General features: G+C 36.7%; 1 protein-coding gene across 1 annotated transcript in view; it reads right to left on the reverse strand.

Moving 5' to 3' along the window:
* iars1 (isoleucyl-tRNA synthetase 1) overlaps positions 1-27099 on the reverse strand; it is a 134514-nt gene that overhangs the window by 3644 nt on the left and 103771 nt on the right. Inside the window, exons 29-33 of the mRNA XM_067431363.1 lie at positions 26882-27058; positions 14761-14881; positions 10867-10992; positions 2549-2692; positions 774-926 (exon numbers count right to left, since the gene is read on the reverse strand). Of these exons, the coding sequence (XP_067287464.1) occupies positions 774-926; positions 2549-2692; positions 10867-10992; positions 14761-14881; positions 26882-27058 (721 nt within the window). The remainder of the gene's footprint in view (positions 1-773; positions 927-2548; positions 2693-10866; positions 10993-14760; positions 14882-26881; positions 27059-27099) is intronic.

Here is a 27099-nt window from a genome sequence, read left to right on the forward strand (position 1 = left end):
GGGAAAATCCATTTCCAAATGCAGTAAAACCATAATGACTGTTGCATGGCATACTCTCAGTCTGTGCGGTCTCCTAAAGCCATCACTTCCAGGTCACTGAAGGTCAGCGGACTGACCTCATCTGCCTCGCTCAACCCTGATCTGAAGGGAAGCCACGTCTGTTACCGGAGCGCAGTGATTGGTTTGGGATTATTTATTGCTCAAGTGAGAGGCGCAGTGAAGGTGTCCTCCAGTGGAGTAGGTGTGAGTGAGCCAGTAAATCAACCCTCAAAACACACACACACACACACACACACACACACACACACACACACACACACACACACACACACGCACACGCACACGCACACGCACACGCACGCACACGCACACGCACACGCACACGCACACACACGCACGCACGCACGCACGCACACTTGCACAGACAGACACACATGCACAGACAGACACACACGCACAGATAGACACACAGAGACACACACACACTCACAGATAGACAGACACACACACATACACCCAGACACAGATACACACATTCACACAGAGACACACACACACAGAGACACACAGACAGAGACACACACACACACACACACACACACGCACAGATAGACACACAGAGACACATACACACAGGCACAGATAGACACACACACACACACACACACACACACACACACACACACACACACACACACACACACACACACACACACACACACACACAGAGTACAGATTGAGTGAAGTGCATGTTGTGATCAGGTGTTGCTCACCTTCTGTGAGCTCTTCATTCACACACAGCATCAGCCGCCTGCCCCTCAGGCCGAAGACTTTAGCCGTCTCGCGCAGCAGATCCGGGCAGAGTAAGGCGTTCTTACCCGCTGGGTTCATCAAGAGCAGCGTGGCCACATCTCCTGTCTGACACTCTATAAGACAACACACACACAGAGTCACGCCAGAGTAACACACATACAGCTGAACAACACACTCACACCAGAACACACACACATACAGCAGAACAACACACACACACCAGAACACACACATACACCAGAACAACACACACACATACACCAGAACACACACACATACACCAGAACAACACACACACCAGAACACACACACATACAGCAGAACACACACACATACAGCAGAACACACACACAGAGTCACGCCAGAGTGACACACACACACCAGAACACACACACACATACAGCAGAACAACACACACACACCAGAACACACACACATACGGCAGAACACACACACATACAGCAGAACAACACACACACGCACACAGAGTCACGCCTGAGTAACACACATACAGCAGAACAACACACACACACACACCAGAACACACACACATACAGCAGAACAACACACACACGCACAGTCACGCCTGAGTAACACACATACAGCAGAACAACACACACATACAGCAGAACAACACACACACACACACCAGAGCAACACACATGCACACATCAGAGCAACACACACATCAGAGCTACACACATGCACACGCCAGAACAACAAACGCACACATCAGAGCAACACACACGCACACATCAGAGCAACACACACACACACAGTGCAACACACAAACCAGAGCAACACACGCCAGAGCAACACACGCGCACACATCAGAGCAACACACACGCACACATCAGAGCAACACACGCGCACACATCAGAGCAACACACACGCACACATCAGAGCAACACACACGCACACACCAGAGCAACACACACGCACACACCAGAGCAACACACACGCACACACCAGAGCAACACACACGCACACATCAGAGCAACACACACGCACACATCAGAGCAACACACACGCACACACCAGAGCAACACACACACACACGCCAGAGCAACACACACGCACACGCCAGAGCAACACACACGCCAGAGCAACACACACGCATACATCAGAGCAACACACACGCACACATCAGAGCAACACACACGCACACATCAGAGCAACACACACGCACACACCAGAGCAACACACACGCACACGCCAGAGCAACACACACGCACACGCCAGAGCAACACACACGCACACGCCAGAGCAACACACACGCCAGAGCAACACACACGCACACACCAGAGCAACACACACGCACACGCCAGAGCAACACACACGCACACGCCAGAGCAACACACACGCCAGAGCAACACACACGCCAGAGCAACACACACGCTCACATACACACCATCACACAGAGAGTAACAAAAATGGATGTTTTTAGTCTTTATGGATGTTTAGTTGTAGCTCTGGATAATAACTCTGTCTGTCTGTGTCTGATTCGAGACGCTCTGTAAGGCAGGAGCTCAAACCACACAGGTAAACGTTCTGCTCAACGCTTCGGTAAAAAGAAAAATGATATTTTTTACGTTTAATTTTGTACAATTTTGAATCAATATACTGAATCAACATTTCTCTCGCCATATTGGATGGATTTTTCTCAGAGCTCATCAAAATGCATGATGGGATTGTGTTCTGTGTGTGTGTGTGTGTGTGTGGTGATGCGTCTCACCTGCTGGACTGGCGTTCATGAGCTGCAGGTTGACGTATGGACACAGTGGAGCGTCTGAGCTGCTCACGTCAGCAGGACTCGAACCCGAGGTCACCGTCAGCGTCTTCCCGCTCAGAGACATCAGATCGGTGTCAGCACGCAGCGCTGAAACACACACACACCTGGATCTTAAAGTACCAGTGACGACTAAATCTGCGATCACATGCTTGTGTGTGTCTGCATGTGTTTGATCTGAAGAGCGAAGAATGATGGTGTCGTGAGAACACAACCTACAAACGTGAGCGTGTAAAGAACTAAGATGAAGAGAACACACACACACACGACTAAACACTGATCAGCTGAGGAATCAATGACCTGCGTGAAAGCACACTCAACCGCTTCACTGAACTCCAAACAGAGACGGACGAACAAATAAATAAACCCTGTGCAAGCGAGGGCTCAGCTGACCGTATTTCGAATCAATGGCAGATTAGTGTTGTCAAAAGTAATGACATTTTAAAAAATGTGACTCATCGGATGTGTCTGTGATTGGCTACAAGGATCAACATGTGGAAGTGTTTTTTGTGTTTGAACGTTTGAAAGTGTTTTGAAAGTGTTTGAAAGTGTTTTGAAAGTTTGAAAGTGTTTTGATAGTTTGAAAGTGTTTTGAATGTGTGTGAAAGTGTTTTGAAAGTGTTTTGAAAGTTTGAAAGTGTTTTGAAAGTTTTTAAAAGTGTTTGAAAGTGTTTTGAAAGTGTTTGAAAGTGTTTTGAAAGTGTTTTGAAAGTTTTTAAAAGTGTTTGAAAGTGTTTTGAAAGTGTTTGAAAGTGTTTTGAAAGTGTTTTGAAAGTGTTTTGATAGTTTGAAAGTGTTTTGAAAGTGTGTGAAAGTGTTTTAAAAGTGTTTTGAAAGTGTTTGAAAGTGTTTTGATAGTTTGAAAGTGTTTTGAATGTGTGTGAAAGTGTTTTGAAAGTGTTTTGAAAGTTTGAAAGTGTTTTTAAAGTGTTTGAAAGTGTTTTAAAAGTGTTTGAAAGTGTTTTGAAAGTTTGAAAGTGTTTTAAAGTGTTTTGAAAGTTTGAAAGTGTTTTAAAGTGTTTTGAAAGTTTGAAAATGTTTTTATAGTGTTTGAAAATGTTTTGAAAGTGTTTGAGGCTTGAAAGTGTTTGAAAGTGTTTTGAATGTGTGTGAAAGGGTTTGAACGTGTTTTGAAAGTGTTTGAAAGGGTTTTGAAAGTGTTTGAAAGTGTTTTGAAAGGGTTTTAAAAGTGTGCGAAAGTGTGTGAAAGTGTGTGAAAGTGTTTTGATAGTTTGAAAGTGTTTTGATAGTTTGAAAGTGTTTTGAAAGTGTTTGAAAGTGTTTTGAAAGTGTTTTGAAAGTGTTTTGAAAGTTTGAAAGTGTGTGAAAGTGTTTTGAAAGTGTTTGAAAGTGTTTTGAATGTGTGTAAAAGTGTTTGAACTGGTTTGAACGTGTTTTGAAAGTGTTTGAAAGTGTTTGAAAGTGTTTTGAAAGTGTTTGAAAGTTTGAAAGTGTTTTGAATGTGTGTAAAAGTGTTTGAACGTGTTTTGAAAGTGTTTGAAAGTGTTTTGAAAGTGTTTGAAAGTTTGAAAGTGTTTGAACATGTTTTGATAGGGTTTGAAAGTGTTTTGAAAGTGTTTGAAAGTGTTTTAAAAGTGTGTGAAAGTGTTTTAAGTGTTTTGAAAGTGTGTGAAAGGGTTTGAAAGTGTTTTGATAGTTTGAAAGTGTTTTGAAAGTGTTTGAAAGTGTTTTGAAAGTGTTTTGAATGTGTGTGAAAGTGTTTTGAAAGTGTTTTGAAAGTTTGAAAGTGTTTTGAAAGTGTGTGAAAGTGTTTTGAAAGTGTTTTGAAAGTTTGAAAGTGTGTGAAAGTGTTTTGAAAGTGTTTGAAAGTGTTTTGAATGTGTGTAAAAGTGTTTGAACGTGTTTTGAAAGTGTTTTGAAAGTGTTTGAAAGTTTGAAAGTGTTTGAACATGTTTTGATAGGGTTTGAAAGTGTTTTGAAAGTGTTTTAAAAGTGTGTGAAAGTGTTTTAAGTGTTTTGAAAGTGTGTGAAAGTGTTTGAAAGTGTTTTGAAAGTGTTTGAAAGTGTTTGAAAGTGTTTTGAAAGTGTTTGAAAGTGTTTTGATAGTTTGAAAGTGTTTTAAAAGTGTGTGAAAGTGTTTTAAGTGTTTTGAAAGTGTGTGAAAGTGTTTTAAGTGTTTTGAAAGTGTGTGAAAGTGTTTGAAAGTGTTTTGAAAGTGTTTGAAAGTGTTTTGAAAGTGTTTGAAAGTGTTTTGATAGTTTGAAAGTGTTTTAAAAGTGTGTGAAAGTGTTTTAAGTGTTTTGAAAGTGTGTGAAAGTGTTTTAAGTGTTTTGAAAGTGTGTGAAAGTGTTTGAAAGTGTTTTGAAAGTGTTTTAAGTGTTTTGAAAGTGTTTGAAAGTGTGTGAAAGTGTTTTGATAGTTTGAAAGTGTTTTAAAAGTGTGTGAAAGTGTTTTAAGTGTTTTGAAAGTGTGTGAAAGTGTTTGAAAGTGTTTTGAAAGTGTTTGAAAGTGTTTGAAAGTGTTTTGAAAGTGTTTGAAAGTGTTTTGATAGTTTGAAAGTGTTTTAAAAGTGTGTGAAAGTGTTTTAAGTGTTTTGAAAGTGTGTGAAAGTGTTTTAAGTGTTTTGAAAGTGTGTGAAAGTGTTTGAAAGTGTTTTGAAAGTGTTTGAAAGTGTTTTGAAAGTGTTTGAAAGTGTTTTGATAGTTTGAAAGTGTTTTAAAAGTGTGTGAAAGTGTTTTAAGTGTTTTGAAAGTGTGTGAAAGTGTTTTAAGTGTTTTGAAAGTGTGTGAAAGTGTTTGAAAGTGTTTTGAAAGTGTTTTAAGTGTTTTGAAAGTGTTTGAAAGTGTGTGAAAGTGTTTTAAGTGTTTTGATAGTTTGAAAGTGTTTTGAAAGTTTGAAAGTGTTTTGATAGTTTGAAAGTGTTTTGAATGTGTGTGAAAGTGTTTTGAAAGTGTTTTGAAAGTTTGAAAGTGTTTTGAAAGTTTTTAAAAGTGTTTGAAAGTGTTTTGAAAGTGTTTGAAAGTGTTTTGAAAGTGTTTTGAAAGTGTTTTGATAGTTTGAAAGTGTTTTGAAAGTGTGTGAAAGTGTTTTAAAAGTGTTTTGAAAGTGTTTGAAAGTGTTTTGATAGTTTGAAAGTGTTTTGAATGTGTGTGAAAGTGTTTTGAAAGTGTTTTGAAAGTTTGAAAGTGTTTTTAAAGTGTTTGAAAGTGTTTTAAAAGTGTTTGAAAGTGTTTTGAAAGTTTGAAAGTGTTTTAAAGTGTTTTGAAAGTTTGAAAGTGTTTTAAAGTGTTTTGAAAGTTTGAAAATGTTTTTATAGTGTTTGAAAATGTTTTGAAAGTGTTTGAGGCTTGAAAGTGTTTGAAAGTGTTTTGAATGTGTGTGAAAGGGTTTGAACGTGTTTTGAAAGTGTTTGAAAGGGTTTTGAAAGTGTTTGAAAGTGTTTTGAAAGGGTTTTAAAAGTGTGCGAAAGTGTGTGAAAGTGTGTGAAAGTGTTTTGATAGTTTGAAAGTGTTTTGATAGTTTGAAAGTGTTTTGAAAGTGTTTGAAAGTGTTTTGAAAGTGTTTTGAAAGTGTTTTGAAAGTTTGAAAGTGTGTGAAAGTGTTTTGAAAGTGTTTGAAAGTGTTTTGAATGTGTGTAAAAGTGTTTGAACTGGTTTGAACGTGTTTTGAAAGTGTTTGAAAGTGTTTGAAAGTGTTTTGAAAGTGTTTGAAAGTTTGAAAGTGTTTTGAATGTGTGTAAAAGTGTTTGAACGTGTTTTGAAAGTGTTTGAAAGTGTTTTGAAAGTGTTTGAAAGTTTGAAAGTGTTTGAACATGTTTTGATAGGGTTTGAAAGTGTTTTGAAAGTGTTTGAAAGTGTTTTAAAAGTGTGTGAAAGTGTTTTAAGTGTTTTGAAAGTGTGTGAAAGGGTTTGAAAGTGTTTTGATAGTTTGAAAGTGTTTTGAAAGTGTTTGAAAGTGTTTTGAAAGTGTTTTGAATGTGTGTGAAAGTGTTTTGAAAGTGTTTTGAAAGTTTGAAAGTGTTTTGAAAGTGTGTGAAAGTGTTTTGAAAGTGTTTTGAAAGTTTGAAAGTGTGTGAAAGTGTTTTGAAAGTGTTTGAAAGTGTTTTGAATGTGTGTAAAAGTGTTTGAACGTGTTTTGAAAGTGTTTTGAAAGTGTTTGAAAGTTTGAAAGTGTTTGAACATGTTTTGATAGGGTTTGAAAGTGTTTTGAAAGTGTTTTAAAAGTGTGTGAAAGTGTTTTAAGTGTTTTGAAAGTGTGTGAAAGTGTTTGAAAGTGTTTTGAAAGTGTTTGAAAGTGTTTGAAAGTGTTTTGAAAGTGTTTGAAAGTGTTTTGATAGTTTGAAAGTGTTTTAAAAGTGTGTGAAAGTGTTTTAAGTGTTTTGAAAGTGTGTGAAAGTGTTTTAAGTGTTTTGAAAGTGTGTGAAAGTGTTTGAAAGTGTTTTGAAAGTGTTTGAAAGTGTTTTGAAAGTGTTTGAAAGTGTTTTGATAGTTTGAAAGTGTTTTAAAAGTGTGTGAAAGTGTTTTAAGTGTTTTGAAAGTGTGTGAAAGTGTTTTAAGTGTTTTGAAAGTGTGTGAAAGTGTTTGAAAGTGTTTTGAAAGTGTTTTAAGTGTTTTGAAAGTGTTTGAAAGTGTGTGAAAGTGTTTTGATAGTTTGAAAGTGTTTTAAAAGTGTGTGAAAGTGTTTTAAGTGTTTTGAAAGTGTGTGAAAGTGTTTGAAAGTGTTTTGAAAGTGTTTGAAAGTGTTTGAAAGTGTTTTGAAAGTGTTTGAAAGTGTTTTGATAGTTTGAAAGTGTTTTAAAAGTGTGTGAAAGTGTTTTAAGTGTTTTGAAAGTGTGTGAAAGTGTTTTAAGTGTTTTGAAAGTGTGTGAAAGTGTTTGAAAGTGTTTTGAAAGTGTTTGAAAGTGTTTTGAAAGTGTTTGAAAGTGTTTTGATAGTTTGAAAGTGTTTTAAAAGTGTGTGAAAGTGTTTTAAGTGTTTTGAAAGTGTGTGAAAGTGTTTTAAGTGTTTTGAAAGTGTGTGAAAGTGTTTGAAAGTGTTTTGAAAGTGTTTTAAGTGTTTTGAAAGTGTTTGAAAGTGTGTGAAAGTGTTTTAAGTGTTTTGATAGTTTGAAAGTGTTTTGAAAGTTTGAAAGTGTTTTGATAGTTTGAAAGTGTTTTGAATGTGTGTGAAAGTGTTTTGAAAGTGTTTTGAAAGTTTGAAAGTGTTTTGAAAGTTTTTAAAAGTGTTTGAAAGTGTTTTGAAAGTGTTTGAAAGTGTTTTGAAAGTGTTTTGAAAGTGTTTTGATAGTTTGAAAGTGTTTTGAAAGTGTGTGAAAGTGTTTTAAAAGTGTTTTGAAAGTGTTTGAAAGTGTTTTGATAGTTTGAAAGTGTTTTGAATGTGTGTGAAAGTGTTTTGAAAGTGTTTTGAAAGTTTGAAAGTGTTTTTAAAGTGTTTGAAAGTGTTTTAAAAGTGTTTGAAAGTGTTTTGAAAGTTTGAAAGTGTTTTAAAGTGTTTTGAAAGTTTGAAAGTGTTTTAAAGTGTTTTGAAAGTTTGAAAATGTTTTTATAGTGTTTGAAAATGTTTTGAAAGTGTTTGAGGCTTGAAAGTGTTTGAAAGTGTTTTGAATGTGTGTGAAAGGGTTTGAACGTGTTTTGAAAGTGTTTGAAAGTGTTTTGAAAGGGTTTTAAAAGTGTGTGAAAGTGTGTGAAAGTGTGTGAAAGTGTTTTGATAGTTTGAAAGTGTTTTGATAGTTTGAAAGTGTTTTGAAAGTGTTTGAAAGTGTTTTGAAAGTGTTTTGAAAGTGTTTTGAAAGTGTTTGAAAGTGTTTTGAATGTGTGTAAAAGTGTTTGAACTGGTTTGAACGTGTTTTGAAAGTGTTTTGAAAGTGTTTGAAAGTGTTTTGAAAGTGTTTGAAAGTTTGAAAGTGTTTTGAATGTGTGTAAAAGTGTTTGAACGTGTTTTGAAAGTGTTTTGAAAGTGTTTTGAAAGTGTTTGAAAGTGTTTTGAAAGTGTTTGAAAGTGTTTTGAAAGTGTTTGAAAGTTTGAAAGTGTTTTGAATGTGTGTAAAAGTGTTTGAACGTGTTTTGAAAGTGTTTGAAAGTGTTTTGAAAGTGTTTGAAAGTTTGAAAGTGTTTGAACATGTTTTGATAGGGTTTGAAAGTGTTTTGAAAGTGTTTGAAAGTGTTTTGAAATAGTTTTAAGGTGTTTTGAAAGTGTTTGAAATACGTTTAAGGTGTTTTGAAAGTGTTTGAAAGTGTTTGAAAGTGTTTTGAAATAGTTTTAAGGTGTTTTGAAAGTGTTTGAAAGTGTTTTGAAAGTGTTTGAAATAGTTTTAAGGTGTTTTGAAAGTGTTTTGAAAGTGTTTGATAGTGTTTGAAGGTGTTTTGAAAGTGTTTGAAAGTGTTTTGAACGTGTGTGAACGTGTTTTGAAAGTGTTTGAACGTGTTTGAAAGTGTTTTGAACGTGTGTGAACGTGTTTTGAAAGTGTTTTGAAATAGTTTTAAGGTGTTTTGAAAGTGTTTGAAATAAGTTTAAGGTGTTTTGAAAGTGTTTGAAAGTGTTTGAACGTGTTTTGAAAGTGTTTTGAAATAGTTTTAAGGTGTTTTGAAAGTGTTTGAAAGTGTTTTGAAAGTGTTTGAAATAGTTTTAAGGTGTTTTGAAAGTGTTTGAACGCGTTTTGAAAATGTTTGAAAGTGTTTGAAAGTGTTTTGAAAGTGTTTGAAATAGTTTTAAGGTGTTTTGAAAGTGTTTGAAAGTGTTTTGAAAGTGTTTGAAATAGTTTTAAGGTGTTTTGAAAGTGTTTGAAAGTGTTTTGAAAGTGTTTGATAGTGTTTGAAGGTGTTTTGAAAGTGTTTGAAGGTGTTTTGAAAGTGTTTGATAGTGTTTGAAGGTGTTTTGAAAGTGTTTGAAAGTGTTTTGAAAGTGTTTGAAATAGTTTTAAGGTGTTTTGAAAGTGTTTTGAAAGTGTTTGAAATAGTTTTAAGGTGTTTTGAAAGTGTTTGAAAGTGTTTTGAAAGTGTTTGATAGTGTTTGAAGGTGTTTTGAAAGTGTTTGAAGGTGTTTTGAAAGTGTTTGATAGTGTTTGAAAGTGTTTTGAAAGTGTTTGATAGTGTTTGAAGGTGTTTTGAAAGTGTTTGAAGGTGTTTTGAAAGTGTTTGATAGTGTTTGAAAGTGTTTTGAAAGTGTTTGAAATAGCTTTAAGGTGTTTTGAAAGTGTTTAAAAGTGTTTGAAGGTGTTTTGAAAGTGTTTGAAGGTGTTTTGAAAGTGTTTGATAGTGTTTGAAGGTGTTTTGAAAGTGTTTGATAGTGTTTGACGGTGTTTTGAAAGTGTTTGATAGTGTTTGACGGTGTTTTGAAAGTGTTTGATAGTGTTTGAAGGTGTTTTGAAAGTGTTTGATAGTGTTTGAAAGTGTTTTGAAAGTGTTTGAAGGTGTTTTGAAAGTGTTTGATAGTGTTTGACGGTGTTTTGAAAGTGTTTGATAGTGTTTGAAAGTGTTTTGAAAGTGTTTGATAGTGTTTGAAGGTGTTTTGAAAGTGTTTGAAGGTGTTTTGAAAGTGTTTGATAGTGTTTGAAAGTGTTTTGAAAGTGTTTGAAATAGCTTTAAGGTGTTTTGAAAGTGTTTAAAAGTGTTTGAAGGTGTTTTGAAAGTGTTTGAAGGTGTTTTGAAAGTGTTTGATAGTGTTTGAAGGTGTTTTGAAAGTGTTTGATAGTGTTTGACGGTGTTTTGAAAGTGTTTGATAGTGTTTGACGGTGTTTTGAAAGTGTTTGATAGTGTTTGACGGTGTTTTGAAAGTGTTTGATAGTGTTTGACGGTGTTTTGAAAGTGTTTGATAGTGTTTGACGGTGTTTTGAAAGTGTTTGATAGTGTTTGACGGTGTTTTGAAAGTGTTTGATAGTGTTTGAAAGTGGTTTGAAAGTGTTTTGAAAGTGTTTGAAGGTGTTTTGAAAGTGTTTGATAGTGTTTGAAGGTGTTTTGAAAGTGTTTGATAGTGTTTGAAGGTGTTTTGAAAATGTTTGATAGTGTTTGAAGGTGTTTTGAAAGTGTTTGATAGTGTTTGAAAGTGTTTTGAAAGTGTTTGAAGGTGTTTTGAAAGTGTTTGATAGTGTTTGAAGGTGTTTTGAAAGTGTTTGATAGTGTTTGAAGGTGTTTTGAAAGTGTTTGATAGCGTTTTGAAAGCACAAGCAGGTGTGGACTCAAATTCCCAAAGGACTGTCCGAGATGAAGCGGTTCTAGCGTAACCACTTCACAAGCAGGTTCTTACCGCGTGTGTCCATCGCTCTGGGCTTGTTAAGCGTCTGTGATGCATCTATGAGCCAGATCTCACCTGTCTTCCCATTGAATATGGCCACAGGTGCACCGTTGAGTCCAAACACACTGCAGCACACCGTCTTCAGCCGCTCCAGGTCCAGCATGGCATCGCCTTTGGGATTCTCCAGCAGAACGACACCCTCTGAGAGACAGAGGAATGGAGCGAGAGTAAACACGGACAGCTCTCGAGTACCTGTGTCCTTCTCATCAACCTGCAGTGAGTGTGTTTACCGGCATGATCTTCCTTGGTTTAGAAGTCACGGTTTGGTGCGATTTTGGTACAGCTTTTATAAAATTGCTTTTTAATTATTTTTATTCAACAGCGGTTTACTGAAAAAATTGTGTCTGTCTGTAAATTAATTCAATTATAACAAAGTTTCTTAAAGATAATGCTGTAAACTATATAGGGAGCCGTTACTTAGGCTACACATTGTATTATTAAAGGTTAACAACAGAGCCCAACTATTAGCCTCAATTCAGTTATTTCTTCTTAGATATAATAATCAACACTCCTAAGCTTCACATAAGGCAGTTTTTGCATTAACTTCTAAATCTAATTACAATTTTTTTCCCTCCAATTTGATGAAATATAATCATTTATACACAGTTGTCAAATCATGACAGATTTATTTAAACACACATTAAATAAAAAAAGACATCAGTAACAGGTTAAGTAGAACATAATGAATAAATAGACTAATATAATAAATATATACAGGTCCTTCTCAAAAAAAATAGCATATTGTGATAAAGTTCATTATTTTCCATAATGTAATGATAAAAATTTAACTTTCAAATATTTTAGATTCATTGCACACCAACTGAAATAGTTCAGGTCTTTTATTGTTTTAATACTGATGATTTTGGCATACAGCTCATGAAAACCCAAAATTCTTATCTCAAAAAATTAGCATATCATGAAAAGGTTCTCTAAACGAGCGATTAACCTAATCATCTGAATCAACTAATTAACTCTAAACACCTGCACAAGATTCCTGAGGCTTTTAAAAACTCCCAGCCTGGTTCATTACTTAAAACCGCAATCATGGGTAAGACTGCCGACCTGACTGCCGTCCAGAAGGCCATCATTGACACCCTCAAGCGAGAGGGGAAGACACAGAAAGACATTTCTGAACGAATAGGCTGTTCCCAGAGTGCTGTATCAAGGCACCTCAGTGGGAAGTCTGTGGGAAGGAAACAGTGTGGCAAAAAACGAGAAGAGGTGAGCGGACCCTGAGGAAGATTGTGGAGAAGGACCGATTCCAGACCTTGGGGGACCTGCGGAAGCAGTGGACTGAGTCTGGAGGAGAAACATCCAGAGCCACCGTGCACAGGCGTGAGCAGGAAATGGGCTACAGGTGCCGCATTCCCCAGGTCAAGACACTTTTGGGCTACAGAGAAGCAGCACTGGACTGGTGCTCAGTGGGCCAAAGTACTTTTTTCGGATGAAAGCAAATTTTGCATGTCATTGGGAAATCAAGGTGCCAGAGTCTGGAGGAAGACTGGGGAGAAGGAAATGCCCAAATGCCTGAAGTCCAGTGTCAAGTCCCCACAGTCAGTGATGGTCTGGGGTGCCATGTCAGCTGCTGGTGTTGGTCCACTGTGTTTTATCAAGGCCAGGGTCAGTGCAGCTCGCTATCAGGAGATTTTGGAGCACTTCATGCTTCCATCTGCTGAAAAGCTTTATGGAGATGAAGATTTGGTTTTTCAGCACGACCTGGCACCTGCTCACAGTGCCAAAACCACTGGTAAATGGTTTACTGACCATGGTATTACTGTGCTCAACTCTCCTGACCTGAACCCCATAGAGAATCTGTGGGATATTGTGAAGAGAAAGTTGAGAGACGCGAGACCCAACACTCTGGATGAGCTTAAGGCCGCTATCGAAGCATCCTAGGCCTCCAGAACACCTCAGCAGCGCCACAGGCTGATCGCCTCCATGCCACGCCGCACTGAAGCAGAAATATGCTAATTTTTTGAGATAGGAATTTTGGGTTTTCATGAGCTGTATGCCAAAATCATCAGTATTAAAATAATAAAAGACCTGAAATATTTCAGTTGGTGTGCAATGAATCTAAAATATATGAAAATTTAATTTTTATCATTACATTATGGAAAATAATGAACAATATGCTAATTTTTTTAGAAGGACCTGTAGACTAATATAATGAATATATAGACTAATATAATGAATATATAGACTAATATAATGAATATATAGACTAATATAATGAATATATAGACTAATATAGTGAATATATAGGCTAATAAAGTGAATATATAGACTAATATAGTGAATATATAGACTAATATAGTGAATATATAGGCTAATATAGTGAATATATAGGCTAATATAGTGAATATATAGACTAATATAGTGAATATATAGGCTAATATAGTGAATATATAGACTAATATAGTGAATATATAGACTAATATAGTGAATATATAGGCTAATATAGTGAATATATAGACTAATATAGTGAATATATAGACTAATATAGTGAATATATAGGCTAATATAGTGAATATATAGGCTAATATAATGAATATATAGGCTAATATAGTGAATATATAGGCTAATATAGTGAATATATAGGCTAATATAGTGAATATATAGGCTAATAAAGTGAATATATAGACTAATATAGTGAATATATAGACTAATATAGTGAATATATAGGCTAATATAGTGAATATATAGGCTAATATAGTGAATATATAGACTAATATAGTGAATATATAGACTAATATAGTGAATATATAGGCTAATATAGTGAATATATAGGCTAATATAGTGAATATATAGGCTAATATAGTGAATATATAGGCTAATATAGTGAATATATAGGCTAATATAGTGAATATATAGACTAATATAATGAATATATAGGCTAATATAGTGAATATATAGACTAATATAGTGAATATATAGACTAATATAGTGAATATATAGGCTAATATAATGAATATATAGGCTAATATAGTGAATATATAGACTAATATAATGAATATATAGGCTAATATAATGAATATATAGGCTAATATAATGAATATATAGGCTAATATAATGAATATATAGACTAATATAATGAATATATAGGCTAATATAATGAATATATAGACTAATATAATGAATATATAGGCTAATATAGTGAATATATAGACTAATATAGTGAATATATAGGCTAATATAGTGAATATATAGGCTAATATAATGAATATATAGACTAATATAATGAATATATAGACTAATATAGTGAATATATAGACTAATATAGTGAATATATAGGCTAATATAGTGAATATATAGGCTAATATAGTGAATATATAGGCTAATATAGTGAATATATAGGCTAATATAGTGAATATATAGGCTAATATAGTGAATATATAGGCTAATATAATGAATATATAGGCTAATATAGTGAATATATAGACTAATATAATGAATATATAGACTAATATAATGAATATATAGGCTAATATAATGAATATATAGACTAATATAGTGAATATATAGACTAATATAATGAATATATAGACTAATATAATGAATATATAGACTAATATAGTGAATATATAGACTAATATAATGAATATATAGACTAATATAGTGAATATATAGGCTAATATAATGAATATATAGACTAATATAGTGAATATATAGGCTAATATAGTGAATATATAGGCTAATATAGTGAATATATAGGCTAATATAATGAATATATAGGCTAATATAGTGAATATATAGGCTAATATAGTGAATATATAGGCTAATATAATGAATATATAGGCTAATATAATGAATATATAGGCTAATCGGGAATAACCGGATTTATCAATAGTCTCTCGTAAACGTGGCCTTTGCTCTCTTGTGATCGTCTTAACTGGAGCAGTGGTGGCGTACCTTGCTGCTTGTCCTTGAGCATGACTCTGAGGTTGACGTAAGCACAGGCTGCAGTGGTCAGCGGGGCTCTGGACACTCCGGCTCCTTTCACGATAGTCAAGTCCAGATCGGAGCCTTTCAACTATCACACACACACACACACATTCACATATCAACCCTGATCCAGTCCCTACAAGATTTGCAATAATCTGCAAAAGCCTCTAAATTCACCTCATCTCTCAACTACAGGGATGCAAACGGGCGAGGGGTAAAAAAAGGAGAGAACATTGTGTGGATAGAGAAAATATTCTCAGACGTCAGAACACTTATATAATATATATATATATATATATATATATATATATATATATATATATATATATATATATATATATATATATATATATATATATATATATATATACTTACTTATGCTCATTTAAAGTATATGCGCAAGTATCTTTGCACTAATTCTAACAAGTAAGAGGTAAAAAGGTTTTTTTTGTCTTAAGGAACGATATGGAACCCGGTTTCCGCCCCTAAAAAAAAAAAGTTATTAAATAAAAAGGGTAATTGCGACTTATCTCAGTATCTGACTTTAAAACTCGCTATTGGGAGAAAAAAAAGAGTCAGAATTCTGAGATAAAAAGTCGCATTTACTCTTTTTATTTAGTGGCGGAAACGGGCTTTCATGGAACAACCCTTTATAAAACACACAAAAATAATTCAATAGCTGTGGGAGCTGAATACATAAACAAAACAAAAACAAGAAGACAACAACCAGATATAATGCATGTTGGAAATCATCTTAGTGTCTTTATTAACACTCAAAACTGAAAACTGTAGAGCCCACTGGTTACTAATGCATCAATATGGGTTTGGCTCTGTACATCCCCTTGTAAGTTAAACCCTATTTCTGCTGATGATTATCCACCAGAATTTCAAGAGCCCGCTTCCTTTGTTTTGCCGCATGCCTCAGCCTTGCTCGTTTTTCTTCGACGCATTTATTTGAATTAATACATTTATTTTTTACCTTGTAATGTCACTCTTTACAAAACGAGAAAAAAAAGATCAGCCTGAATGAACCCCCTCCCCGCCAAACACGTTCTTCACAAATCTCATAGGTGACCTATTTTGATCTCAAAAGGTGACTTCTCACCTAAAGGTGAGGCGTTTGCATCTCTGCAACCAATAGAAAGTGTTGGGGTTGAGTGCTTATATTAGCAGTTACTAATCCTAATCCTACCTTTGCTAGAGCTTTACTTCTGGAGCTTTTGAAAGGGGGATTTCTGCAATCCACTACCGCTTCAATATACCTGTGTGTATGTATGTATATATATATATATATATATATATATATATATATATATATATATATATATATATATATATACACACACACACACACACACACACACACACACACACAGTACAGGCCAAAAGTTCGGACACATTACTATTTGTAATGTTTTTGAAAGAAGTTTCATCTGCTCATCAAGCCTGCATTTATTTGATCAAAAATACAGAAAAAAAATGTAATATTGTGATTAGCGCTGGGCAACGATTAAAACGTTTAATTGCGATTAATCACAGTATGCGCAAAAATCAATAATGAATACAAAAGTGCTGCTAAATGAACAAAAGTGCAATAACATATGGTTTGCGAACACTTTAAACAAATAAGGTGCTTTTTACAGCAGTTAAAAGTTAGTAACAGTTACAATATTTCTTGTAAATATCAACTTAAACATTAATTTAATCAAATTAAATTAAATTGGTGCTATAAATATATTGATTGTGTAGTAATATTCTCATCAGTGTTCTGTCAGCTTTAACATAGGCCGACTTAAATCTGCATATTTGTGATATTCACCCCAGGGCGTTATTTAATTTTATAAAGGCCATTTTTTAAAATCTTATTAAATGTATGCATCATCTTTCCTGTTAAATTCTTACATTTGATTAATGAATTCAGTTATAATAGTAAAGACACTATAGGCTGTTACCAATCAAATTAAATTATCTAAACTGCAAAAAAATACAGCTGCAATAAATAATGTTATAAGATTGATGTTCTCAATAAGATGCAATCATAATTTTAAACATAACCGCCAATAGGGGGCAGCATGTGATCGTCTTCATAAGTGAGTCATTGAGTCGTTTATTCAAATGATTCATTCTAATCACTGAATCATTTAGTAACAAAACACCGAATCATTCAGTAACAAAACACCGCGCTGAGTGTTGCTTTCCTCTGGAACTATTTTCGTCGGTGAAATCATGGGTGAAATGGAACAAAAAAGGTTGTTTGGATCTAAAATGTAAGTAACTTAATATTAATTAGGCTACTGTTTATTGGACTAGGCTACACCATTCATGCTAAACAATTCACGATTGCAAAGTCGATTGTGTTATTAACAATATCATAAATCATAAATATCAGCAACTACAAAAACTCAGTTTGACCCAGTATGTTTCTTCTGTGAGTTTATATCGCTGCTCACTTGTTTTGATTTCTCACGAAGAGACCAGTGCGCGAATCCTCAACGCGACTAACGTACCAGAGGCAGAGATACACTCATCAATCGCTGTTTACATTGAATATAATAAAAACAAAATCTGAATCATTCTCGCGTTTCTGGTTATTTTTATATTTTATTTGTCCCAGACAAAGAATGTCAGTCCTTGGCTTCGGCTACAGACAGCACTGTATTCTCCTGACCAATGGTTTGTCTGTGTGTGTAATCTCCTGTGGCCAATGGTTTGTCTGTGTGTGTATTCTCCTGTGGCCAATGGTTTGTCTGTGTGTGTATTCTCCTGACCAATGGTTTGTCTGTGTGTGTATTCTCCTGACCAATGCTTTGTCTGTGTGTGTATTCTCCTGACCAATGGTTTGTCTGTGTGTGTATTCTCCTGACCAATGGTTTGTCTGTGTGTGTATTCTCCTGACCAATGGTTTGTCTGTGTGTGTATTCTCCTGACCAATGGTTTGTCTGTGTGTGTATTCTCCTGACCAATGCTTTGTCTGTGTGTGTATTCTCCTGACCAATGCTTTGTCTGTGTGTGTATTCTCCTGACAAATGGTTTGTCTGTGTGTGTATTCTCCTGACCAATGGTTTGTCTGTGTGTGTATTCTCCTGACCAATGGTTTGTCTGTGTGTGTATTCTCCTGACCAATGCTTTGTCTGTGTGTGTATTCTCCTGACCAATGGTTTGTCTGTGTGTGTATTCTCCTGACCAATGCTTTGTCTGTGTGTGTATTCTCCTGACCAATGGTTTGTCTGTGTGTGTATTCTCCTGACCAATGGTTTGTCTGTGTGTGTATTCTCCTGACCAATGGTTTGTCTGTGTGTGTATTCTCCTGACCAATGGTTTGTCTGTGTGTGTATTCTCCTGACCAATGGTTTGTCTGTGTGTGTATTCTCCTGACCAATGGTTTGTCTGTGTGTGTATTCTCCTGACCAATGGTTTGTCTGTGTGTGTATTCTCCTGACCAATGCTTTGTCTGTGTGTGTATTCTCCTGACCAATGGTTTGTCTGTGTGTGTATTCTCCTGACCAATGGTTTGTCTGTGTGTGTATTCTCCTGACCAATGGTTTGTCTGTGTGTGTATTCTCCTGACCAATGGTTTGTCTGTGTGTGTATTCTCCTGACAAATGGTTTGTCTGTGTGTGTATTCTCCTGACCAATGCTTTGTCTGTGTGTGTATTCTCCTGACCAATGCTTTGTCTGTGTGTGTATTCTCCTGACCAATGCTTTGTCTGTGTGTGTATTCTCCTGACCAATGCTTTGTCTGTGTGTGTATTCTCCTGACCAATGGTTTGTCTGTGTGTGTATTCTCCTGACCAATGGTTTGTCTGTGTGTGTATTCTCCTGACCAATGGTTTGTCTGTGTGTGTATTCTCCTGACCAATGGTTTGTCTGTGTGTGTATTCTCCTGACCAATGGTTTGTCTGTGTGTGTATTCTCCTGACCAATGGTTTGTCTGTGTGTGTATTCTCCTGACCAATGGTTTGTCTGTGTGTGTATTCTCCTGACCAATGGTTTGTCTGTGTGTGTATTCTCCTGACCAATGCTTTGTCTGTGTGTGTATTCTCCTGACCAATGGTTTGTCTGTGTGTGTATTCTCCTGACAAATGGTTTGTCTGTGTGTGTATTCTCCTGACCAATGGTTTGTCTGTGTGTGTATTCTCCTGACCAATGGTTTGTCTGTGTGTGTATTCTCCTGACCAATGGTTTGTCTGTGTGTGTATTCTCCTGACAAATGGTTTGTCTGTGTGTGTATTCTCCTGACCAATGGTTTGTCTGTGTGTGTATTCTGCTGACCAATGGTTTGTCTGTGTGTGTATTCTCCTGACCAATGGTTTGTCTGTGTGTGTATTCTCCTGACCAATGGTTTGTCTGTGTGTGTATTCTCCTGACCAATGGTTTGTCTGTGTGTGTATTCTCCTGACCAATGCTTTGTCTGTGTGTGTATTCTCCTGACCAATGGTTTGTCTGTGTGTGTATTCTCCTGACCAATGGTTTGTCTGTGTGTGTGTTCTCCTGACCAATGGTTTGTCTGTGTGTGTATTCTCCTGACCAATGGTTTGTCTGTGTGTGTATTCTCCTGACCAATGGTTTGTCTGTGTGTGTATTCTCCTGACCAATGGTTTGTCTGTGTGTGTATTCTCCTGACCAATGGTTTGTCTGTGTGTGTGTTCTCCTGACCAATGGTTTGTCTGTGTGTGTATTCTCCTGACCAATGGTTTGTCTGTGTGTGTATTCTCCTGACCAATGGTTTGTCTGTGTGTGTGTTCTCCTGACCAATGGTTTGTCTGTGTGTGTATTCTCCTGACCAATGGTTTGTCTGTGTGTGTATTCTCCTGACAAATGGTTTGTCTGTGTGTGTATTCTCCTGACCAATGCTTTGTCTGTGTGTGTATTCTCCTGACCAATGGTTTGTCTGTGTGTGTATTCTCCTGACCAATGCTTTGTCTGTGTGTGTATTCTCCTGACAAATGGTTTGTCTGTGTGTGTATTCTCCTGACCAATGGTTTGTCTGTGTGTGTATTCTCCTGACCAATGGTTTGTCTATGTGTGTATTCTCCTGACCAATGCTTTGTCTGTGTGTGTATTCTCCTGACCAATGGTTTGTCTGTGTGTGTATTCTCCTGACCAATGGTTTGTCTGTGTGTGTATTCTCCTGACCAATGGTTTGTCTGTGTGTGTATTCTCCTGACCAATGGTTTGTCTGTGTGTGTATTCTCCTGACCAATGGTGTGTCTGTGTGTGTGTTCTCCTGACCAATGGTTTGTCTGTGTGTGTATTCTCCTGACCAATGGTTTGTCTGTGTGTGTATTCTCCTGACAAATGGTTTGTCTGTGTGTGTATTCTCCTGACCAATGCTTTGTCTGTGTGTGTATTCTCCTGACCAATGGTTTGTCTGTGTGTGTATTCTCCTGACCAATGCTTTGTCTGTGTGTGTATTCTCCTGACAAATGGTTTGTCTGTGTGTGTATTCTCCTGACCAATGGTTTGTCTGTGTGTGTATTCTCCTGACCAATGGTTTGTCTATGTGTGTATTCTCCTGACCAATGCTTTGTCTGTGTGTGTATTCTCCTGACCAATGGTTTGTCTGTGTGTGTATTCTCCTGACCAATGGTTTGTCTGTGTGTGTATTCTCCTGACCAATGCTTTGTCTGTGTGTGTATTCTCCTGACCAATGGTTTGTCTGTGTGTGTATTCAGAGGCAGTGAGCAACGGCCTTTCAATATAATAATAAATAACTGCGTTAATGCGCGATAAAATAACTGTCGGCGTTAATTAATAAATGCGTTAACGCGATAATAACGCGTTAACTTGCCCAGCCCTAATTGTGATACATTTTTACAATTTAAAATAATTGGTTTTCACTTTATTATACTTTACCCAATTTTGTTGCCCAACTCGTGCAGCCCTATATAAAATCAATGCAGCATTTGTAATCGTGATAATGTTCTGCAAAAAAAGCTCTTGGTCGTGTTATTTTACTTCACTATATCAAATGCTATATTTAAAAAAAACACTGAATTTTTGTCTTTTTCTGAGTTTCATGTGAGCTGTTTCACATTTGTTCTCTGAACACAAATGAACAGCATAAAACTTTCCCTTCTTTAGTTGAAAACTTGAGTGTTCATACAGCTGAGACCAGCTTTCCTTTAATAATTTATTTATATTATATTTTTAATATTAGGAGTTCATCATTATTTCCTTCCTCAGTTAACCATGCGTTTATTTTCTGGAATATTTGGAGAAAGAATCAGGCAATGAAAACATGCGCATGGACTGGTGATGATAATGTGAGTTTCTACACCATTAATAGTTCATTAGGTCTCCTCTTCCTGTACATGACAGTCTTCATGTGTATTTCAATTAGTGTGGAAGCAAATGTTCCTGTTGGATGCGAACCTATTACTATTCTATTACTAGCGTCTGTTTGGGTTAGTCTGCATCATCTCATGCATTATGCCTTATTCATATTTCATTTAAATAGCGTATTGATGTTAACATCACACACAATGCACATCTAGAGCGCTCAACACTACCTGCGCTGTGAGTTCAGCGTGCTACATAAGCAGATAAACATTATATAACATGTTCATGTCTTAGTCAAACCACAGCTCTGCAGCACTTGTGTGTTTTAGACGTGCTGTAGGACGATGCTATTTCTCTCATCATTTACTGCAAACCTGTATGACTCTTTCTTCAGTTAAACACAAAAGAGATTCTGGAAACTGTCAGGTCACATCAAATGCTTTTGTATTTTGCTCAGGGCCGGCGCTCCGCACACGCACATCACGCACTGCGCGTAGGGCACCAAGTGCTTGGGGGGGCACCAAAAAATCTGGGTCGTGAAAAAATCATCACAACAGGCTACTAGTATAAATAACAAATAAAATATTTCTAAAAGCATGTTAATATAAAAAAGTAATATAGGCTGTTATGAAGGACTGTCATGTGTACATAATAATGTTCTATGATTGTTTCAAATCATAGTTTACCGCGAACTGAAAGTAGTAGCATAGATCCTTATCTATCGCAATCGTGCATAGACAATTCTGATGGAGAACGAGTATTCCTCTGTACTATAATTATTTACAAGACATGTTTACATATATTTACCATGAGTGCTATATGCTTTATTGTACATTCGCAAGCTAAATGTGTATGCCGTAAATGCACCGTTGTGTTGTTTACATAAAGGCAGCCGGAATGGCGCTAATGACGTTACGGCCGCGAGTTCGAGCCCCGCTCAGAACAGGATTCTTACATGATGATAAATAAGCCTAGCCTACATGACAATATATTGGCTAGTAAATTCGGATTTCATTGCATGTGTAACAGTTTAGTACTTTGTACTGTTATTTGTCCATTGTTATCATAATTACACATTATTTATGTGTACTGCTATTGGTATCCTTTTGTATATTGTTATTTACCAATTTGTATGTATATTTTCAGAACCACAAACTTGCCCTGACTTATGGTGGAGAACAAATGTTACAGAAGAAACATCAAAGTCCTTATTGCATTCTAAGTGGTTGTGCCATAGTGATTGCAACCAATTACAAACAGACAATTTAAGTACTTCAAAATATAGGCCTAGACCAAATTAGTCGAGAAAAAGGTGAATCTCTGTGGCAGTCTCCCTCTGGTTTTCAGTAGAATCCCTGAATATTTTGTCTTGTGGTTATGAATGGGAACGTGGCTCAGAAACTGTCATATGATGACCTGATAGCTGATTTTGCAGCTAGGAAATGTAGACGTGTGCCTCTGTAGGGCCTCTGACAACTGATGGTAGTAAAAATGTTTAATATAGTTCTATAAAATAGCAGAATGGACTCTTTATAGAGATGTAGTCCCTCTGTTGAGTAATTTGTACTGTGTAGTTATGCATGGTTATTAGCAGTTTAAAACGTGCACTTTAAAATTCATACTTACACTATTTGCACTAAACTTTTTTTGCACTTTTAACTTTCTGTGTTTACATTGTTCAGTTCCAATTATTCATTTGCAGCAGTTATTTTGGAAGTAAAGAGAACCTAAATAAGAAATTCTGAATGGTAGTTATTTCTTAGGTGGGTGGGTGGTTGGGGGGGAGGGGGGGGGGGGTGGCACCGCCAAGCATTTGTGCTTAGGGCACCCAAATGGCTAGCGCGGCCCTGATTTTGCTTTTCATAATACACCGTTTTAAAGCATCAAAATCATGATGTTAATGTTTATAATATCTTAATGGCTTATGCTGCGTTCACACCGCACGCGAATGAAGCCAATAAATCGCGCTATTCACACGAAGTTGGACGCGTGAACAATTTGAATCCATTCGCTTCATTCGCGCGTGAAACTAGCTTCATTCATGTGTGACATTCACTACACAACAGACGCGAATTCGCATCATGGGAGGGGGTTCTGCCAGGCAGCGGCAGTCGGCAGAAAGACGAGCCGAGTTAAGGCTGCTCTCACCGGGGTTGATGAGCGCTGAGCTCCGCTGATCGCCCGGTCTCACACCTCCGAAAACACCAGATCAAATTTTCAAATAGGAGCTCTCTTAATAAATAAATCACATATTTGAGCTTTAAACAACTACATTCTCACCTGAAAAACTATTAAAACCACATTTTGTGACACAATACAGTAGTATTTTTAAATTACTCTGGCCTCTGGGTTTCCCATCCGTCACTTCACCACGACAGCAGTAAGCAGGCTCCTCATTGGTTAACGCAGCGCGAATATCCGCCAAAGTTCAGATTTTTCACCTTGAGCGAATCGCGTGATCATTGCTGCGTCATTCGCGCGAATCACACCGCAGAATGCCTATTCGCGTCTCTGCATTGACTTAACATGTAAATCACTCGCGCGATTCGCGTCATTCGCGTGCGGTGTGAACGCAGCATTACAGTCACATTTATCTGTGCGATAATATCGTTTTGTGTCAATATAAACCAGGGGTCCTCAAACGTTTCGGGGCCAGCAGGGACCCCTTAAAGTATTAGTTCACTTAAAAATTAAAATGTCCTGATGATTTATGCGCCCCCATCTCATCCCATATCTTCATGTGTTTTTTATTTCTTCAGTGGAAAAGAAATGAAGTTTTTTGAGGAAAACATTCCAGGATTTTTCTCCTCATGATGGCCTTCAATGGGAACCAACGGCTGAAGGTCCAAATCAATGAGGAAGAGCTTCAGAGACTCTGATGATCCAGAGGAATCTAGGTTAAAAGTATATAAATGTGTATTTGTGTTGTAAATGTGTGATGGTTTGTCTGGCTCAGACTCTATTCCTCTGGATCATCAGAGTCTCTGAAGCTCTTCCTCATTGATTTGGACCTTCAGCCGTTGGTTCCCATTGAAGGCCATTATGAGGAGAAAAATCCTGGAATGTTTGCCTCAAAAAACTTCATTTCTTTTCCACTGAAGAAAGAAACACATGAAGATATGGGATGAGATGGGGGAGAGGAAATCATCAGGACACTTTCATTGTGAAGTGGACTAACCCTTTAACAGTCAGTTATGTAATGATTAAATGCTCAATTAATGAATTATAATAAAAATAAACTCATTAGATTTTAGGAGACTAAGGGCGTTTTCACACCTGAAAGTCCGCACCAAGGTCCGAACCAAAGTTTGTGTTTGGACATTTGGTTCTTTTTGGTTTGCTTTCACATTGCAGTTATCTCAGCGCACCAAAGAACTTTACATGACGCGCTGGCGTCCTGTCGTCATCATCTATGTGGGCTGCATCTTAACATTGATTGGTTTGTTAGCGGACGTGCGTCTGACATCAGTGTGTTGTCAATTCAGCGGCTCACTTTGACAAGAATGAATGAACAGACGCATCGTTGCCAATACTGTTAATATTATGGCATTACTATCTGCAGCACCAACTATACTCGAGGCAAATTCACCAAATGAACGTCCTCGTTGTGCAAACATTTTATCGGCGCCGACATGAAAGGAGAAGCTCCTAGAAGATATGGCTTTTTAGCCAAACAATGTATTTTATTTTATAGTTATGTTTAAATATTATAATGTTATTTTTAAATTTCATCTAGGCTATATTGATTATGAAACGTGCACAGATGTGCAATATATGTCAAAGACATCGAGTCAGAAATAATTTTGACCACTTCATTAAGATTTGTTTTGTAGAAAGCTTTATTTTATATCTTAATTTTAATAAATGTTTCATCGTTTGCCTGAATTTAATAAATAAGCTTAAATAAATAATATAAAATCCCGTGACGGAGTGATCATTTGCGTTGCACATGAACTGGAGCAGTCTCATAAATAAACCGAAACTCATATAGTCGAGCACTCTGTTCACGCGAGCTGACATGAGTACACAAGCGGTTCTGGATAAAATGCTGCGCGCTCCATCACTGCTGCTCACATGTGCTGTGAGTTTAATCTGTGTTTTTTCACTAATCCTACACCAGAACTTCCTGTAAATGGTCTGAAAGTCCGAACTATACAGAAAATGCTTTCACACAAGAAACGAACCGAACCTTTGTTCTGTTTGGTCCGGACCGAGACTACCTCTTGACGTCGGACCAAATTTCGTCTGTTTGGTCCGGACCATGGTCCGAGGAAGGTTTCACACCTGTAATTTTGGTTCGTACCAAACTGAAAAGTCCGAAAATCCGGACCAAACAAGGTAGGTGTGAAAGCACCCAAAAATAATTCAGGTGACTAAAATATGACTAAAACTAAATTAAAATTTGCTGTCAAACACTGATATATATATGATAAATACAGTTTTCCCTGTGGTTTCGAATATTGATATTTTTCAAGGTATCTTATCGAAGTTGGAAACTGCACTATCGTGACAACACTAGTTACCGATAACGTTTGGTGAAGAGCATACCAAAGACCTGCCGAAGGTTTAGCCATTCTCCCTCTCTGAAAACCCTTCATCTGATTCAGAAGCTCAACAGGACTAATTCAGGCGCTGTTATGTTGGACAGGACAGGATATAATCCGCCCTGATCATCGGATGCTTTTAGACAATCTGTCGATGGCCAATAGTGATGACTGGCCGATGCATAGGCGAATCCCTACCTAGAATATATCATGCTGCAAAAAATGCTCTTCCAGCTTAGTATTTTTGTATTGTTTCTAGTCTAAATATCTAACAATTCTTAAATCAATATAAGTAAAATGACAAGATATTTGTTCTTGTTTTCTTAAAAATAAAATCTAAATTAAGAGAGTTTTTGCTTAAAACAAGAACAAATGACATAGACTGTAAAAAAAATATGGACGTAGTGTCCGTGACGTCACCCATAGGATTCAGATAAGCCGTTCTGAAGCGTAAAGTAGGGGCGAGCTGGGCGTTGCCATCTTGTGAGCGAGTCATCGTGTGTTACTCCCGGATATCAGAAAATGGGCAAAAAGGCGGGATGTGCGAGGAGCTGAGGTGACGCAACAATTATAGACGGCGGATAAATGGCTATCCACTTGTAACCACGCCCTTAATTATGCAGAACCTTAAGGCTTTATATAACGTAAACGAATGAGTTATAAAAAAATTCACCCCCCTCAGAGTTGTCATGAAGATCAAAATTAGCCTTATAAGCCAAAACCACAATTTGTAGCAGGCTGTAAACATGTTTTTTTCTGGTTTAAAGTTGAGAATTTTAACATGGGGCTCAATGAGATTCTGCTCCCTTCTGGAGCCTGTCCCTAGAGGCCAGTTGAGGAATTGCAGTTTACATTACTTCCGTATTGGCTTCAAGAGAGTTCGCGGGAGGTTGCCGCTTGACAAATGATCTGCAAATGGGGTGAGAAAAATAATCTTGATTCTGATTGAAGTCTTGTTTCTTGTTTCTTTCCCAAACAGAAATAAGATTATTTTTCTCACCCCAATGGAAGATAATTTAGCTTGTTTTAAGCAAAAACTCACTTCATTTTGATTTTTTCCCCCAGAAAACAAGCAAAAATATCTTAAGTCATTTTACGTATCTAGTAAATGCATTTTGATTTAAGAATTGTTTGATATTTGGACTGGAAACAAGAAAAAATACTAAATAAGGAGCATTTTTTGCAGTGCAAATGTATTAGTAGAGGAACAAACAGCAGGAAATGAGCACAGACATGAGACGAGTATCGGATCAGTGCGTCACCTGAGTTTTCTCCTGGACGATCACACTGGCATTCTGGGCCACTGGATACGGCTTGAGAGGAGCTTTAGTAGTGGCCAAGATGAAGTCCGTGTGTGCTTGGATGACCCGATCCAGGTATTCCCCAGCCGGATGACTGCTGTAGTATACGGTGATCTCATCCGATGGGACCAAATGACCCTGAGACGACATGTTAGGACACATTACAGCCTCATACGCAA

Source organism: Pseudorasbora parva, chromosome 22 (genome assembly GCF_024679245.1).
Source record: "Pseudorasbora parva isolate DD20220531a chromosome 22, ASM2467924v1, whole genome shotgun sequence".
Lineage (NCBI taxonomy): Eukaryota > Metazoa > Chordata > Actinopteri > Cypriniformes > Gobionidae > Pseudorasbora > Pseudorasbora parva.